This window comes from Rhineura floridana, chromosome 1, assembly GCF_030035675.1.
Source record: "Rhineura floridana isolate rRhiFlo1 chromosome 1, rRhiFlo1.hap2, whole genome shotgun sequence".
NCBI lineage: Eukaryota > Metazoa > Chordata > Lepidosauria > Squamata > Rhineuridae > Rhineura > Rhineura floridana.
In genome coordinates, this window is record NC_084480.1 from 139,139,737 (window position 1) to 139,158,714 (window position 18,978).

At 39.5% G+C, this 18,978-nt stretch overlaps 1 protein-coding gene across 9 annotated transcripts in view; it reads left to right on the top strand.

The window, feature by feature from the left end:
• RNF170 (ring finger protein 170) overlaps positions 1 to 12,567 on the top strand; it is a 45,675-nt gene extending 33,108 nt beyond the window's left edge. For all 9 annotated transcript variants that reach the window (XM_061633844.1, XM_061633835.1, XM_061633825.1 and 6 more), the window contains 2 exons: positions 6,465 to 6,569; positions 8,232 to 12,567. In XM_061633844.1, coding sequence (XP_061489828.1) covers positions 6,465 to 6,569; positions 8,232 to 8,501 — 375 coding nt within the window. In that variant the 3' untranslated portion in view covers positions 8,502 to 12,567. The remainder of the gene's footprint in view (positions 1 to 6,464; positions 6,570 to 8,231) is intronic.
• Positions 12,568 to 18,978: the final 6,411 nt, after the last annotated feature.

Genomic DNA, 18,978 nt, shown 5'->3' on the forward strand with positions numbered 1-18,978 from the left:
GTCTGACTACATAAGAACTTGTACTTAGCTGCTTCAAGAAGCTTGGCATACAGCTCTAAACTTAGATTCCGATATCACCATGAATCACAGAAAGTTCTATCTTAACTCTTTCTTGCTTTGGAACAAGTAACTATAGGTTCTTCAGCCATTCTGCTCTTCTCATTGTCCTATCTATCTTCATGTGGCCCAAACCTGTGCCATTTACATCTGAGTTTTCCCACTGCATTTAGGCCTTCATTGAGTCTGATGGACTCAATGGACTCATCATCCCCACTCCTTATGCAGCAATAGTACTGTTCCCCCTCCCTCCATCTCTGCATACAATTAAACAAGTATGAGCTGTTGCTCTAGACGGGGTGGTGTCTTGTTAAATCTGTGCATGAATTATACACCTATTAACCATATTTATATTCTGTAACCATTTTGTATATGTGGGTCAGGTGATGTTGAGGACATATATCATTATTTGTTGAGCTGCTCTCTTTATAATGACCCGCGGTCTAAGTTCCTAGCTCCTATTAGTCATCTTCTTGAGAATAGGTCTACCCTGGAACAAGTCTGCATGCTACTAGCAGATAATGATATTTTCGTCACTCGGCAAGTGGCCAAGTTTGCCCTTGCTGCGGCAAAAATCAGATGTAAATTCCGAAAACAGCCCCAGCCTACAGGTTTATTAGCCTCTTAAACTGACTTGGGCTATGGCCCTAAGAGGGCAAGCAATTTTTCCAATAGATCTGAATTACCCTCTACAAATACTCTGAGCTGTCCCTTGTACTTGGTACCCAGGAAACGTATAGGATGGTATGTTTATCTTCAGCAATTTTAAATTTCACAATTGTATTTTATAAAAATTTATGGTCTGTATTATGTATTGTGTATTGGTGTATGTTTTTGTGGTGGCCTTTGGCCTTGAGCAATAAAGTTTTACCTTACCAATTACCTAGAGAGGTAGTGGGCTCTCCAACACTGGAGGCATTCAAGAGGCAGCTGGACAGCCATCTATCGGGAATGCTTTGATTTGGATTCCTGCATTGCGCAGGGGGTTGGACTTGATGGCCTTATAGGCCCCTTCCAGCTCTATGATTCTATGAGGCCTGACCAAATTGAGTATAAGAACTCCCAGCTTTTTTTGTCTGCCATACTTCCATGTAGAGATTCAGCCTTCTGCTATCTGAGGGGTACAGTTTTCCTACACTACAGTATCCTTTGGCCCTGTGGGTGGAATATATTTAACACTGCCCTCTCCACCAACACCCTTAATGGTGGTTTATAGCAGAGGTGTAGCAAATAACTGCAGCACATGGGTAAGCTTCCTTATGTATAATGCATACACACATACACCCAGTTTGCATTTCAGATTAGAAAAACTCCCATGCAGTTTGATTTCAGGGACCTGGTGTGTGGTGCCCTTTGGTTTGGAATAGTGTTGCCTTGATACAGTAAGAAGGCACTGCAGTATGTTTTTTTGGTCTCATGATTAGTATTGTAAGAGAAAACACAGTCTTGAAATCTTTGGGAATTCTGGGAGATGGTTCTAGGAAGTAAACCAGTTTTTGGATTTTTTACTTTAGGTTTTGGGATTGCCTTGTAAGAAGCTGGGAGTCCTGAGATTTAGTTACATAATCTTAGTAATATAATCTCTGGTTTTAATTGCCGAGCACCAAGACTATACCATCAGAAGTCAAAAGAAAAAATGGCCTCTGCTTTGGTAAACGTCAAGTCCCTGTTGAAGCAGTTGAGCAAAACCACCAAGTTGGAAAGGTGGGTGGCTAAACAAGGAAAGTGCCCATGACAGTAGGTTTGCTTTATGACTGAGGACCTGGTTGTGTCTCTGTGTGAAGCTTATGCAGAACAGCAGAGTTCAAACCCAAGGGTAGCAAGAAGGATGCATGAGCAGTATGGAGTCTGTGATATGCTTGTTCTGGTGTTGTAGGAGTTCAGGAAAAACTGTGACAGTTGGTGAGAAAATGCAAATTTAGAGATGTAAGGAATTAGGGAAAGGAATGAGTATGACGCACAAGGTGGATAAATGGCTGAATAGAGGGGAAATTGTAATTTTGTAGCAGAGAAACATAAGACTGTCACTTTGCCTACGGATGCATAGGAGTACTGATATCAGGCTGTGATCTCAGCAGAGAAGGCAGAAAGAGAACTAGCCTTGTTGAAGAAGCACTTAGAGGAAGTTTGAGGAGCATCCCATTTCTTGGTGGACCAGAACCACTGAGCTAAAGCTGCCGTCAGTCACCAGAAATGTGAGGCCATAATTCAGAAATTGAAGGTCTTGGCCTAGCCTGGTCTCAAAGATGAATAACCGCTGTGAGGATCAAGGACACAGTAGATTATCAAGCTCACAAAAAGGCACGTTTAACTTTTAAAAAAATCCAGTTTTTAAATATGTTTTTATCACTTAACAAGTATAGAGAAGTCCAGGAAGCACCCATTTGGCAAGACATACTTTTCTAATTTGGTAAGTTGTTGGGCAGTACTGAAAGTTTTATATACATGGAAGCACAAAGAAAGGTCTATAGATGGAAGCACAGAGAGAGGTGTTCTAGGAGTTTCCTTTTTAAAGCAGTACCATCTTATTGAAGCCTTAGCTAATGGTCTGCTGTAGCAGATAGAAAATAATTCCCAGTAAAATTGAGCCAGGCTTTTTGTGGAGGAAGTAAAAAAGATTTACTTACCTCTGTAATTCCTATGGGGGGTTGCTCTTTTGCGCTTTCTTACCTTAAAATAAGTAAGAGGTGGCTAAGTGGTGTTTGTTCTTGCTTATACATTTTTTTAAAACTTTGCAGCTTCACACAGGCTTTTTTTTCTTTCCTGTGCTTCTTGGTGTCCTCCAATAGGCCTTGGAGTCTGTGATAGGCCTTACAGCATGAGGCTGTCTGGAACACTGCCTGTGGAGTTCTGAAGAGCTCTCCAGTAGGAGAGTCCATCATAGAAAAGAACAATCAGTTGATAGTATCAAGAATCTGAACTGTTTCTTTTAGCCTGCAGTCAGACACTTCCACAAGAAATCATTTGATATCATTAGGGTAGATGACATGAACAGCTTTGCATGGATGTCAGCCAGTGAATTCATTCTAATCTTTTACCAGGTGGATTGGCTTTGGAATTGGTAAATGTGTTATATGACAAAGCACACTATATTTGGTTTTAATCACAGTAGAGACACAGTCTTCTTTCCATCAGTTCCCCTAGGTTTTCAAATACAAAACCAAATCAGTATATATACTGAGATGCCAATCCATTTTTTCTGTAAAAAAATTTTTTTTAAAGGTGGGAAACGGAATGTTAAGGATGGTATTAAAAGGAATTGTTTAGGTTTTGTGTCTGATTATAGTAATTTGGAGGTGCACCAAGATTGTATATTTTGATATAACTGAAGAAATAGGTTTAACTGTAGTTTACATCAGTAAGTGATGGGTTTCCATTAGAACTCATTGTGAATTTATTATTATTAATATGCCCATACTGCAATATATTAATTTTTGTTTTTGTAATAGTGTAGTGATGGATTATGATTTTCAGGTCTGTGTGCCTATATGAACCATATGGCATATGAAACTGTACGCTTCTCTCTATAAGGCAAGGGTGAAGTACTGGATCCAGCCAGTGGCGAGATCTAAAAGCCCACCCCCCACAGGTCATTTTGACACGTGAATGGGGATACCCACCTGTCAATCACCTGGCAAATTCAACCTCAAAAGAAAGAATCAGGAGCATGCTGTAAGGCTGGAAGTTCTTCACCACTGCTAGGTGCTATAAGGAAATAACTTTTATCATGAAAAACTATGGAATGCCTTAAGCGAAATGGGGGTGCCACAGCATCTGATTGTTCTGATGCGCAACCTATACTCTGGACAAAAGGCTACTGTAAGGACAGAATATGGAGAAACCGATTGGTTCCCCATCAGAAAGGGTGTGAGACAGGGGTGTATTTTATCACCCTATTTGTTTAATCTATATGCAGAACATATCATACAGAAAGCAGGATTGGACCAAGATGAAGGAGGTGTGAAAATTGGAGGGAGAAATATCAATGTTAAGATATTCAGACGATACCATACTACTAGCAGAAAGTAATAATGATTTGAAACAAATGCTGATGAAAGTTAAAGAGGAAAGCCCAAAAGCAGGACTACAGCTGAACGTCAAGAAGACTAATGCAACAGAAGATTTATGTAACTTTAAAGTTGACAATGAGGACATTGAACTTGTCAAAGATTATCAGTACCTTGGCACAGTCATTAACCAAAACGGAGACAATAATCAAGAAATCAAAAGAAGGCTAGGACTGGCAAGGGTAGCTATAAGAGAACTAGAAAAGGTCCTCAAATGCAAAGAGGTGGATTGATTCCATAAAGGAAGCCACAGATCTGAATTTACAAGATGTGAACAGGGTGGTTTATAACAGATACTGTTGGAGGTTGCTGATTAATAGGGTTGCCATAAGTCAAAATCAGCTTGAAGGCACATAACAACTCTTGATTTAGTTCTCTGTAATGTAAAACAAACACTCTCTCCCTACTCCCTTCAGCAGAAATTAGTTATATTCAAGACAATGGGCAAAAATCCAGCTTTAGAGATCCGGCACACTGATCAAGAAATTGCTCAAATTGCAGCAGAATGGCAATTGTAGGAAGTGCTTTTTGGTTCGTCACCTACCTCAAAACTGTATTATCTATTATGGTGATTTTATGGTGATTTTAGTCCTTCAGGTGATATTTGTGACTGGTATGTTAGCACTGATAGTGTTGAAGAGAAGACAAATGCACATGCTTTAGATTTTGGAGGACCAGCTGGCAATAGTCTGATCAAATTTCTGAGGGGGGATGCTTATTCTGTAACCCCATCAACAATTAATTAATTAATTAATTAATTAAAATATATTACCAGCCCTTCCCCCAAAGGTCTCAGGGCAGGTTACAACTAAATCCCAAATAAGGGTGGTAATTGTTAACTAACGACCCTGAGCATGTCCCTTCACTTCTTGGATTTCATTATAGAGCTGGCTATGCATAGGGCTTTTGCAAGCACTACAGATGAATACACCATGCATAGACTAGCCACTCTCCCTTCTAGGAATTAGAACTTGCCCTCATTAGAGAAGTTAACCAGAAAGTGTCTGACCATCCACAACTTCATCCTTAGCAGCTCTTAAGAAACTTGGCATAGACTCTTGAGTTGACATGAACCACAGGAAGTTTGCTCCTACTCTTTCTCCCTGCTTTAGAACAGGTAATCATTGGTGCATCAACTATTCTGCCCCTCTCATTGGCCTATCTATCCTCACACGGCCCAAACCTGTGCCATTTACATTTGAGTTTTCCTACTGCATTTACGCCTTCAGTGAGTCTGATAGATCCCTAGGACCATCCCCACTCCTTATATAGCAATAGTAATGTTCCCCATGCCCCTATCTACCTCTGCACAAAATTAAGCAAGTGTAAGCTGTTGATCTTGTTCGGTGGTGTCTTGTGTAATCTGTGCATGAAATATACACCTATTAACCATTTTGTTTTCTGATACCATCTAATTTTTTTTAATAAACAAAACCTCTGGTTTCGCTTCTGATTCTGAATTGGGATTCATTGACCTATCGCTATTCTTTCTTTATAATCAAAATAAAAAATAATGTTCCTGTGGCAGAATATGACTTTATGGCCAAGTTCTTAGAAAATCACACTTCTGTGGTAATACTTGTGTTTATGCATGTGTCTGTATAATGGGATCAGAGACACATACAGTCTTGATAACATTATTTCATGCATAGGTAATAGTTTATTTTTTTTAAAGTCTCCTTCATGCAACCATCCAGAAGAATATTTATAGTGAGATACTGACTTTATCTTGTTGGCTAAATTTCCTGGTTTGCTTTGGGCTATGGATAATGTTCCTATATATCTTGGACAAATTGGCAAGCGCTTAGTACCTTGATTTTCAGAACTGCCAAATTTCTCTGAGCTCAATGGTTTGTGTAACACCTGAGGTTATAAGGTTTTATATTTATTTATATGTTTTAAATTGCTTTTTAAAAATGTGTCCTTAAAATTTGTATATTTGTTTTTAATGTTATTAATTGTTGTAAACTGCCCAAAGAGCTTCGGCTGTGGGGCAGTATACAAATGCAATAAATAAATAAATAAGAGAGGCCTAGCAAGAATATCTCTACAGTTGCATCCATCTGAGCTTAGATTTCTTCTGATGCTAAAGCACATCATTAGTTGATATTTTTTAGTGTATAACATTCTATAACCTTTTAAAATGGGTAGGGAACCAATGGATCTCCAGCTCCCATTATCAGTGAGCATTGGTCATGCAGGTTGGGGCTGATGGAAACAGGGAGACTAACAACATCTGGAGGACCATAGGTTCCCCCCTCTGTTTTAAAATTACTGTATTAGAAAGTGGGGGGGAAGATGCATGCAGCTATTGAATGACTAATTTTCTATTGCATTCAGGCAACTTTATTTTTACCACTCTTCAATGAGGAACAAGAGGATGCAGCACAGGTGCTCCAGGATGTCAGTGATTACAACAGGAGATTCTCAGGACAGCCAAGATCGGTATGTGTGGGCAGATTGAATCAATTAGACCAGGGGTACACAATTCCACTCTCCATGGCAAATAGTGTACTGTCCTATGGCTCATATGACAAGCTCCTGCTGTTCTTACAGCCTTCAGGGCTGAAGAGGGGATGAGAATCTTTCCCTCCTCCTCTGTAGCACACATTTCAGAGCTCTTGGGACATCTCAGCAGTGTAAGTACAGGGGAAACCCTTACCATTTCCCTAGAGGCAAGTTTGGAAGGAGAGCTGGTTTGTATTCCTACTGTTCTTCAAAGACAGTTGGAGTGCCTTGGAAGCAGAACAGCAAAAGGACAAACCTCAGCTTTTTGGAGGGAAAGGCCAGATCTTGTGGTTATTTGTTATTATTATTATATTTATTTTTACCCCACCCTTTTTCCAAAATTGGAACTCAAGGCGGCTTACAGATAAAAGTGGATACATATAATAAAAAGATACAAGAATCTGCATTAAGCTAAAATCAAACTGTTTGCAACATTAAAACATTAACATACACTCAAGATACTTAAAAACAATTTAAAAATAGTGCAGTTAAAACCGTGAGCAATACAGCATACCTCTTAAGCAACTGTGCTTCAGAGACAGGCCCGGCCCTCCTTCCAACCTTGGAGCTGAGGAGGAGCTTGTCCCCATGGTTGTACTAGGATTAGTCCCCACCTCACCCCTCTCTATTTCCAAGATGAAGAGGCACACCAGATTCATTTCCGCATTGCACTATGCATCATAATTCTAGCAAGAAACGTTGCTCCCCACTTGGAATTATGAAGGGGAGCAAGGGATTGTGTCTGTCTTTGCACTGTGTTGCAAAGATGAAGGAACAAGACCCTGCCCTTTGGCAAAGCCAGCCAAATTTGTGGACCCCCAATACAAATAATCTTGTTGAATTGATGAATGTTGGTGAAAATTCAAGTATAACCTATGGGATTTACTTGAGAAATACTAGCTTTTGAGGCCCAAGCATTGAGAGTTCCCAGCTTTTTGTTGTTGTTATCTGTCTTCCCTTTAGAGATTCAACCTTCCTGCTGTCCAAACAACACAGCAAGCTTAGTCAGAAAAGGCTTTATGCTGTGTAGTAGTTAAGAGGGTGATCTGTGAGCCAAAAGGTCCCTATTGGATAACTCACCCTAGCCATATACTCATTAGCTATGCTTTGGCAAACCACAATCTCTGTCTCCCCCACTGTAATAATCTATTATGATTAATGGTATTGGTCTGCCTTCTGGGGTTTCTTGTAACAATTGTTGAGATATACGCATTTTAACACTTGGGGAAAGTGATGTTTAAATATTGAGTCTTATTTAAGTATATTTTGGATTTAATTATGTTTTGGATTGAGATGTACAACCTTGAAATATATTTTATTTGTTCCATGTATGTGTTTAACCTTGTACTTCTTGCTATAAAAAACCTCTTATCCAAGATACTATTTCTATTCAATTAAAGGTCCATAGGAGTAAGTATATAGATCTATAAGGGAGTGATAAAGGGGAAGGGGGTCATGACGACACACTCTGCAGGGGAATTACAGTATCCATGTTTTTATGTGTATGTGCATGAGCTTGTAACATGTGTCAGAAGGCCCTATGATAAATGTACCATGTATAACATTTACCCAAAAATGGTTTTTCTACATTTTGTTTAGATTATGGAAAGGATTATGGATTTGCCCACATTATTGCGTCATGCATTCAGAGAAATGTTTTCTGTTGGAGGTCTCTTCTGGATGTTCCGCATCAGAATATTCCTCTGTCTTCTGGGAGCTTTGTTGTATCTGGCATCACCCTTGGATTTTCTACCTGAAGCCCTGTTTGGAATTTTGGGGTTGTTAGATGATTTCTTTGTGATCTTTTTGCTGCTCATATATATATCTATCATGTACCGAGAAGTTGTAACACAGAGGCTGAATAGATGAAGGCAAATATCAGTGACCAACATTCAGGAGCCTTAAGGGGGATGCTTAACTAAATGAGCCACTATTAAGTAATCATCCTGACACATTTTCAGTTTCTGCTATTAAATCGCTTCTAGCTAAACATCTTATATAAGCATGGAAATTGTGATCATGATGATAGCGAACTGGATTTTCAGTGTATGTTATATAAAAGAGATTTAATTCAAGATGTAATATATTGCTTACATATGTTTACAATGGATGAGTAATTGTATGTTACTCAAGGTGCCACCACTTATAAAGGAATTACTTTTCAAATATTTAACACAAAAAAAGGATTTGATTTAACTGGACATGTAAAGGCACTACTCAATGTACAGCTTCATATTCAATGTACAGTTTCAAAAACTGCTTAATGTCTCTGTGGGTGCTGAAGTGGGAGGGAATTGTTGGTTTTTTAAATAAAATTGTGTAGCATCTCTGCCTGTGCAGTAAATGCAAGCTTGGCAGCAGCATAATATTGCACAAACTTACTAAGTACAGTATTGCTTCAGCTGCAACTATGTACAATTACATGCATTTCTCTCCATATAAAATCTGTGCCATGCAATGTACACTGTCCATTGGGAAAAGTGATCTTGACCCTGCCCACACCATGACTGATGATAGTGTGTGATGCAGGTGTGTTGCTTTTTACATTGCAGGTTCAACATGATGTTCTGGATAAAATATAAGATAGCCTGTCTCAAGAGGGGATATATTGTACAATAAGAGGGGCTATACAGTATAATGCAATATTAAGTAAAACTTTGAACTTGAATCGTAACTAGGCTCCCTGATCTTGTGAAATACTAAATGCTAGCAATTAGCTAAAATCTAAAACTGAATTTTGTGCTTGAAAGAACATCTGGTAATGGGAACTATAGATATCTGGTAGATATTCTTACTTTAGGGAACCCTGTGCTTGCTTGGGAGTATTAAACTCAGTTCTGAGTAAGCATGCATAGGATCAGGCTGTATGCCTTCTAAGTTTGCATCACATGATGGCTCTGAAATGCTATGAACCACCTTGTTTGAGACATCCCCCCCATCAAACTTAAATGGTTCTTCAAGCAGGAGAAAAGGGTTGAACCAGGTGCAAAAGCACTCCTTATGGTATTGCATTTGAGACTGCAGTTGGACATGCACTGGCCTGTGAACTGCTTGCTCCCTCCATCTTGGACATACAATGAACATTGACACTGGTGCTTTGAACAGTCCAAGAAAAGAGGGGACATGGATATACATAGAAAAAGGTGGCATATCCAAGACTTACTAAACATACCCTCAAATCTACAGATTAGATGTGGGGACTTGAGGCCAATGTGCACGTAATGCCCTCGATCACTTAAATGTGAAGTCGCAGTCTTGTTTGATGGTTGGCCAGTTCCTGCCTCAAATAGTCACAGGGGAGAGAGAATGAGGGCACTGAGACATAGAGCTTCTTCACAGATATGGGATCTTCTGGAGCAGACTATGGGATCTCATACACCTCCTTTTTTCTAGTATGAATTTTCTATACCAGCATTAACCATAGTGAAGGCTTATGTCGGCATTCAGCGCTAATCTTTATAGTTAATATCAATCAAACTTTTATTTTTAAGTAGCTTCACTCTGGTTTTTAATAGTTTTAATGGCAAAACCTGGTTAGTGTTAACCATGGTTGAAGTCAGTACCAATGCAACCCTTAACCATAGCAGGGTGAATTCATGCCAGAGGAGAGTAGTGTGTGAGATATCAATTATGTAACCATGGCTAAGAGCATTTAACACTAGCTTTTTTTAAAAAATGGAGTAAGCCCTTCAATTTGGTGAAATAATTGCCAAAGAAAACATTATACCCCAATTACTAACAGAACTCTTTTTCTATTAAACTCTTTTAAGTACTTGAAAATATATTTGATCCCCTTCTTTATATATTCTAGATAAGAATACATTTTGAAATCTCTGTGTTGACCATGCATCCATTTCTGTGCAGGGATTCTGAGTGTCAATGTAGACATATGAATATGTTCAAATATATAAAGTGCGTTGGAATAACAACTTTTATAGAGTGGGGGAGGGGTGGTTTCTTCTGTTCTTGTGTATGAACAAGGCCAAAGTTCGCTTTAAATGCCCAACTGCGTTCATTCATAACAAATGCTAACTCCTTCTATAAACTTAGTCTTAAATCTCCAAAATATGGCTAGAAAAAAAATGTTTGAATGTGTGAATTCAGTCTGAGACTTACAATAGGTTTGTTCTATCTATACTTGATATGAATGTTAAAAACAAGGGAAGAAGAGATTGTTTAAGAAGAGAAGCAACTCACAAGTTCTTACTTTTTTAGGCTGCCTCTACTTCCTTTTAATACCTCTGCTTACTTTCTCCTCATCACTAGTATGTTATAGTGATGTGTTGGCTACCTCAGGTATGATGCCAGCCTGATGCACTATATGAATCTTGCTTTATTTTTGGCCAGCCCAAATCCTAACTACAGTAGGAGTCAGGGGTGAAAGTATTAAGCCACTACTGCAAGTTAAGAAGCAGAGCCTTAATCATATAATAGTTTGCACAGAGGGCTGATTTGGTATTTGATATTCCTCGAAAACAGTTGCAAAATCAAAGAGGTGGAGTCAAACCTAGTACATATTTGCCTTATATATTTTCTGGTGTCTGAATAGTTTTATTATGTAGACTATATTTCAGCTGATTACAATAACTACAGAGTTTAGTAGCCTTAATGCCCTGTTTCCTACCCACACTGATAATTTTCTTCATTCAAGTCTCACCTATATTATCAGCATAAGTCCTCTTACATAATTTTAGGATGTCTTCCAACTGGCTTTTGTAGATCTGCCCTGTCTGTCACTGGTGGTGATGTGAGACGTGGGCTCAGTCTACGTAACACCTTGTGATCCATCACTGTTCAGCACTCAACTTACGAGATTTTTGCAAGAATTCTTGCACCTCATGAAAACAATACAAGTCTTTTATTATATATTAGTGCTCCCTGTTGCCATCTCTGGTCTTGTGCATATCCTTAATTATTGGAGCCTCCCCCCCACTCCCCACCAAACTTGCATCTGTGTACCTATTCACTACAGGCACCTTGTTTATTTTTTCTACTCACTTATTTGAACTTCCATTGATGCTTAATTCATGGTATGTATATCAGCATTTTATATTCTCAGTACCTAATTTTAATCTAAACAGTCATATGATCTCTGTATAATCTCAAACGCAAACTGTTGCTTCTAAACCTAAACTGTGGAGGATAATAGGCCATTTTGATTTCTTGTTGTACAAGTCTTCTGTGTTGCTCTATAGATACTTTCCTAAGCCTTGATGGCTAATGTTTGATGTGGGGCATGAATAAGCAAATCCTATTTTACATGACTCATTATCTTAATATGTCCCTCTGAATGGTATCTGAGCACCTACCCAGCGATTTCATTCATTCCTAATAGTAACAAAGATCCATTAAATGGGGGAACATATTTCAGCTCAAACACCAGATACAGTATTATAATCAGATAAGAGTATTTTTCTGTTTTACTTCAAAACACTCCACATTCAGAAGACGAGATGGGTTTTCCAGTATTAGCTCTAAACATTTTCTGGAAGAATCATTGACCAGAAATCCTAACATTTAGGAATCAATCACATGCAAAATAAGTGAATTAAAGTAATAACAGATTTGGAATGGCAGCCATCCTTTCTAGAAATACTTGCTATAAAAATTTTGAGAAGAGAAAAAAACAAAGCTTTTATCTTTTTTTCTTTCATTTTCCTGCTAATTAATGTTGAATTATAATTAGACACTTACGATTACATAATGCTTACTATTGCACGTGCACTCTACCTTGAGGCCACCTACTCTTCTCTTTATTGCAGGTACTATATGAGTTGATTTTCATATGAGGAACAATTAATGACCAAAGTGGATTTAAAATGGCTTCCAGAGATTTATGGGGTATAGAATGCGTGCTACTATAGATCTTTTACACAAAAATATAATTGGACTCATGTTTTTACTGATAATAAACCATGTTTGAAATAAGATAAAATATTCTCTGTCTATTTATTTCTGCATACTTGTAACAGTATAATCTTATCGTTTATTTACTGAAACATTTTAAAACACAAGACTTTACAATACATTAAGGACACTTTCTTCTAAAATGTTTGAATAGTAGCTTACTGATATTATAGGTTTGGCTGAATTTTCTGAGGTCTTTTAAAATACATTTAAGTGCCTGTATATAAAGATACTGGTATAATAGTTTTTTTATTATTATTTCTTATCTGCCCTTCACCAAAAGGCCGCAGGACAGGTTACAACACTTTGGAGGCCCTTTCCACATTGACCTGCTGAGAACTTCCTGTACATCTCCTATACACACAATTGTGTGCATTGTGGAGCCCAGTTTGCACCTTGGTACACCAGCAAGCTAAGGGCAATGAAACAGGCTGGACAATGGCTAGAGTGCAAGTGGTGAAAGATGTGCTGTGAGGCTGCTCGGGCACAAGTAAAACATAACTGCCTACTGTGTGGCAGTGAGGGCGGTAAAGAAGACCCACTACTCTGCTACCATTGCATCCTCAAGTAGCCATCCAGTGGAGCTTTTCCGAATTGTCAGTGATCTGTTGACATCAGCTCCAGGAAATGGAGTTTTAGACCCTTCAGAGGCCCACTGTGAATTGTTTGCAAGGCACTTTGAGATAAAGTTGCTCACCTCCGTAGCAATCTTGATGCCCCATCCACATGTACTGTATTCCCCAGTGATGGGTCCAGTGCAATGTCTGCTGCAACTTCTTGGGATCAGTTTCAGTTGATACAGCCTGATGATGTGGACACGGTGCTTGCGATGATGTGGCCAGCAACGTGTCCTCTCAACATAAGAACATAAGAAGAGCCTGCTGGATCAGGCCAGTGGCCCATCTAGTCCAGCATCCTGTTCTCACAGTGGCCAACCAGGTGCCTGGGGGAAGCCCGCAAGCAGGACCCAAGTGCAAGAACACTCTCCCCTCTTGAGGCTTCCGGCAACTGGTTTTCAGAAGCATGCTGCCTCTGACTAGGGTGGCGCAGCACAGCCATCACGGCTAGTAGCCAATGATAGCCCTGTCCTCCATGAATTTGTCTAATCTTCTTTTAAAGCCGTCCAAGCTGGTGGCCATTAGCCCTGTCCTCCATGAATTTGTCTAATCTTCTTTTAAAGCCGTCCAAGCTGGTGGCCATTACTGCATCTTGTGGGAGCAAATTCCATAGTTTAACTATGCGCTGAGTAAAGAAGTACTTCCTTTTGTCTGTCCTGAATCTTCCAACATTCAGCTTCTTTGAATGTCCACGAGTTCTAGCATTATGAGAGAGGGAGAAGAACTTTTCTCTATCCACTTTCTCAATGCCATGCATACTTTTATACACTTCTATCATGTCTCCTCTGACCCGCCTTTTCTCTAAACTAAAAAGCTCCAAATGCTGCAACCTTTCCTCGTAAGGGAGTTGCTCCATCCCCTTGATCATTCTGGTTGCCCTCTTCTGAACCTTTTCCAACTCTATAATATCCTTTTTGAGATGAGGCGACCAGAACTGTACACAGTATTCCAAATGCGGCCGCACCATAGATTTATACAACGGCATTATGATATTGGCTGTTTTATTTTCAATACCTTTCCTAATTATCGCTAGCATGGAATTTGCCTTTTTCACAGCTGCCGCACACTGGGTCGACATTTTCATTGTGCTGTCCACTACATACCCGAGGTCTCTCTCCTGGTCGGTCACCGCCAGTTCAGATCCCATGAGCGTATATGTGAAATTAAGATTTTTTGCTCCAATATGCATAATTTTACACTTGTTTATATTGAATTGCATTTGCCATTTTTCTGCCCAGTCACTCAGTTTGGAGAGATCTTTTTGGAGCTCTTCACAATCCCTTTTTGTTTTAACAACCCTGAACAATTTAGTGTCGTCAGCAAACTTGGCCACTTCACTGCTCACTCCTAATTCTAGGTCATTAATGAACAAGTTGAAAAGTACAGGTCCCAATACTGATCCTTGAGGGACTCCACTTTCTACAGCCCTCCATTGGGAGAACTGTCCGTTTATTCCTACTCTCTGCTTTCTGCTTCTTAACCAATTCCTTATCCACAAGAGGACCTCTCCTCTTATTCCATGACTGCTAAGTTTCCTCAGAAGTCTTTGGTGAGGTACCTTGTCAAACGCTTTTTGAAAGTCTAAGTACACTATGTCCACTGGATCACCTCTATCTATATGCTTGTTGACACTCTCAAAGAATTCTAATAGGTTACTGAGACAGGACTTTCCCTTGCAGAAGCCATGCTGGCTCTGCTTCAGCAAGGCTTGTTCTTCTATGTGCTTAGTTAATCTAGAGTTTGTTGAGGTGCATCCCTGGATGACTGAGTGCATCCAAGGTGTGGCCAATGTATATTTGCAGGAGGGAGTGGTCCAAGCTGCCATGAAAGAGATGGTGATCGGACCGCTTGTGAAAAAGCCCACCTTGGACCCATTGGTTTGTGACAACTACCGCCCAGTCACAAATATCCCCCTTTTAGGGAAGGTGATTGAGAGGGTTATAATGCAGCAATTGCAAGTACTCTTGGATTATCTTGAGCCATTCTAATCTGGGTTCAGGCCTGTTTATGGGACTAAACCTGCCTTGATTGTCCTGATGGATGACCTTTATTGGGAGAAGGATGGGGAGTTTGACCCTATTATTCTTTCTTGATCTCTTGGCTTTTGATTCCATTGACCATGGTATCCTTCTGAGTCAACTTGGTGAGTTGGGTATCAGAGGCACTGTTCTGCAGTGGTTCTGATCCTACCTCCAGAGTCGTTTTCATAGAATCATAGATCAGCTTGATGATCCCGTGTCATAGAATAGTAGAGCTAGAAGGGGCCTATAAGGCCATCGAGTCCAGCCCACTGCTCAATGCAGGAATCCAAATTAAAGCATACCCGACAGGTGGCTGTCCAGCTGCCTCTTGAATGCCTCCAGTGTTAGAGTCCACCACCTCCGTAAGGTAATTGGTTCCATTGCCTTACCACTGTAATAATTAAGACATTTTTCCTGATGTTCAGTTGAAATCTGGTGTCCTACAACTTGAGCCCATTATTCCATGTCCTGCAATCTGGGATAATCGAGAAGAGATCCTGGCCCTCCTCTGTGTGGCAACCTTTCAAGTACTTGAAGAGTGCTATCATATCTTCCCTCAGTCTTCTCTTTTCAAGGCTAAACATGCCCAGTTCTTTCAGTCTCTCCTCATAAGGCTTTATTTCCAGTCCCCCATTCATCCTCGTTGCCCTCCTCACAGTTTTGTATGTCAGGGAGCTTTAGGTCCACAGCGTAACAACAAAAACTAATATTTCTTCCTGATGTGCCAATTTGCTTTTTACAGGGATAAACTTTTTTTTAAAAAAAGTTGCATCTCCCACCTGCAGTCTGAAGTGGTACTGTCTACTCTACCTCAGGGTTCTATCCATTTATTTGGCTGTATGCATCCAAAACCCTGGTCTGTTTCCATTCTGCAAAAATGTACTCCTTTCACAGAGAGGCTTATACTATGACAGAGCTAGGAAAATCTTGGCCTTCCAGATGTTGTTGGACTCCAACTCCCATCAGCCCCAGCCATCGTGGCCAATGATCAAGGATGATGGGAATTGTAGTTCAGCAAACATATGGAATTAAAATATGGATTAAAATGGACGGGAATGGGATATTTTCAATAAGGCAACTACAAAATATTTTATGCAGGAAATGAGATATTAAGAAGAAATGAGTTTGCTTTAACAGTAAGAAGTGATGTAGCAAAAGCAATTAGAAGCTGTAACACAAGGTCTGAGCAAGTGATATCAATGAGATTTAACAGGAAACCTATTAACATAACCATCATCTAAGTCTACGCTCCAATGGCAAACACAGAGGAGGAGGAATTGGAGAGATTTTACGCAGAAGTACAGGAAGAAATTGATCACACACCAAAACAAGATGTGCTGATAATCATGGGGGACTGGAATGCAAAAGTAGGAAACAGAGAAGAACTAGGAATTGTGAGGAAATGGGATTTAGGAGATAGAAATTAAGCAAGAGAAAGACATTGAATTCTGGGAAGCCAATCATTTGTTTCTTACAAACACATTGCTTGAGCATCCAAAAAGACGACTGTACATGTCGACATCACCAAATGGTGGATATAGGAATCAAATTGATTATATAATTGGTAGCAGAAGATGGAGAATGTCCATACTTTCTGCGAAAACAAGACTGGGAGCAGACTGTGGTACAGATCATGAACTGGTAATATCGAAAACCAGAGTAAAGTTAAAGAGGAACAACAAAGCAATCATAATGCCGAAATACAATTTAAATAACATCCCAGAAGAATATAAAGATCAAATAAGGAACAGATCTGAGGCTTTAAACTTAGTTGACAGAGAACCAGAAGAACTATATTATTAGGGAAGAATGCAAAAAGACTATTCTAGTTAAAAAGAGAGAAAGACCTCAATGGAAGACTGAAGAAACTCTTAAAATGATTAGAGAGAAGGAAAGCAAAAGAAGATAGAAACATGGTTAGAACCCTAAATGCAATAATACAGAGACTAGTACATAGGGACAAAGAGAACTATTACAACAGTTATTGTAAAGAAATAGAAGCAGACAACAAAATAGGTAGAACAAGAGCCCTATTCCAAACGATTAGAGAAATTAAAGGGAAATTTAAACCAAGAGTAGGGATGTTGAATAAATAATCAATAGGGGAGCACACTGACTGACTGAGATAAAATAAAAAGAAGATGGAAGCAATACACTGAAGAACTCGATAAAAGAGATGCAAGGATGAAGATTCATTCATGGAGGAACCGTATGATGAAGAACCAGAAATGTTAAGAATGTGAGGTGAAAGCTGCTCTTAAAATACTTGGAAGAAACAAATCACCAGGAACAGATGGCATACCAATAGAATTGCTACAAGTTACTGAGACTAAATCTGTCCACATTTTGACAAAAAATTGTCAACAAATATGGAAAACAAAACAATGGCACACAGACTGGAAGCGTTCAATATACATCCCAATTCCAAAGAAAGGGGATCCCAGGAAATGCAGTAATTATCGAACTATTGCCTTAATATCCCATGCAAGTAAAGTAATGCTCAAGTTTCTACAACAAAGGCTCTTACTATACATGGAGCGAGAAATGCCAGATGCCCAAGCTGGATTTAGACAGGGAAGAGGCACCAGAGATCATATTGCAAACACACATTGGATAATGGAACAGACCAAGGCATTTCAGAAGGAAACCACCCTGTGCTTTATAGATTACAGCAAAGCCACTGACTGTGTAGATCATGAAAAACTATGGAATGCTTTAAAAGAAATGGGGGTGCCACAGCATCTGATTGTCCTGATGTGCAACATATACTCTGAACGAGGGGCTACTGTGAGGACAGAATATGGAGAATCCGATTGGTTCCCATTGGAAAGGGTGTGAGATAGGGGTGTACTTTATCACCCTATTTGTTTAATCTATATGCAGAACATATATGGAAAGCGGGATTGGACCAAGATGAAGGAAATGTGAAACTTGGAGGGAGAAATATCAATAATTTAAGATATGCAGACGATACCATACTACTAGCAGAAACCAGGAATGATTTGAAACGAATGCTGATGAAAGTTCAAGGGGAAAGCACAAAAGCAGGACTACAGCTGAACACCAGGAAGACTAAAGTAATGACATAAAGAAGATTTATGTAACTTAAAGTTGACAACGAAGACATTGAACTTGACAAGGATTATACCTTTGCACAGTCATTAACCAAAATGGAGACAATAGTGAAGAAATCAGGAGAAGGCTAGGACTGGCGAGGGTAGCTATGAGAGAACTAGAGAAGGTCCTCAAATGCAAAGATGTATCACTGAACACTAAAGTCAGGATCATTCAGACCATGGTATTCCCGATCTCTATGTATGGATGTGAAAGTTGGACAGTGAAAAAAGCGGGTAAGAGAAAAATCAACTCATTTGAAATGTGGTTTTGGAGGAGAGCTTTGGACATACCACAGACTGCGAAAAAGACAAATAATTGGGTGTCAGAACAAATTAAACCAGAACTATCACTGGAAGCTAAAATGATGAAACTGAGGTTATCATACTTCGGACACATCATGAGAAGACATGATTCACTAGAAAAGACCATAATGCTGGGAAAAACAGAAGGGAGTAGAAAAAGGGGAAGGCCAGTCAAGAGATGGATTGATTCCATAAAGGAAGCCACAGACCTGAACTTACAAGATCTGAATCAGGTGGTTTATAATAGATGCTATTGGAGGTCGCTGATTCATAGGGTCACCATAAGTCATAATCGACTTGAAGGCACATAGCAACAACAACAAAAACATATGGAGGGCCAAAGGTTCCCCAGCCCTGAAGCCAAATCTTTACTTTCTCTGGA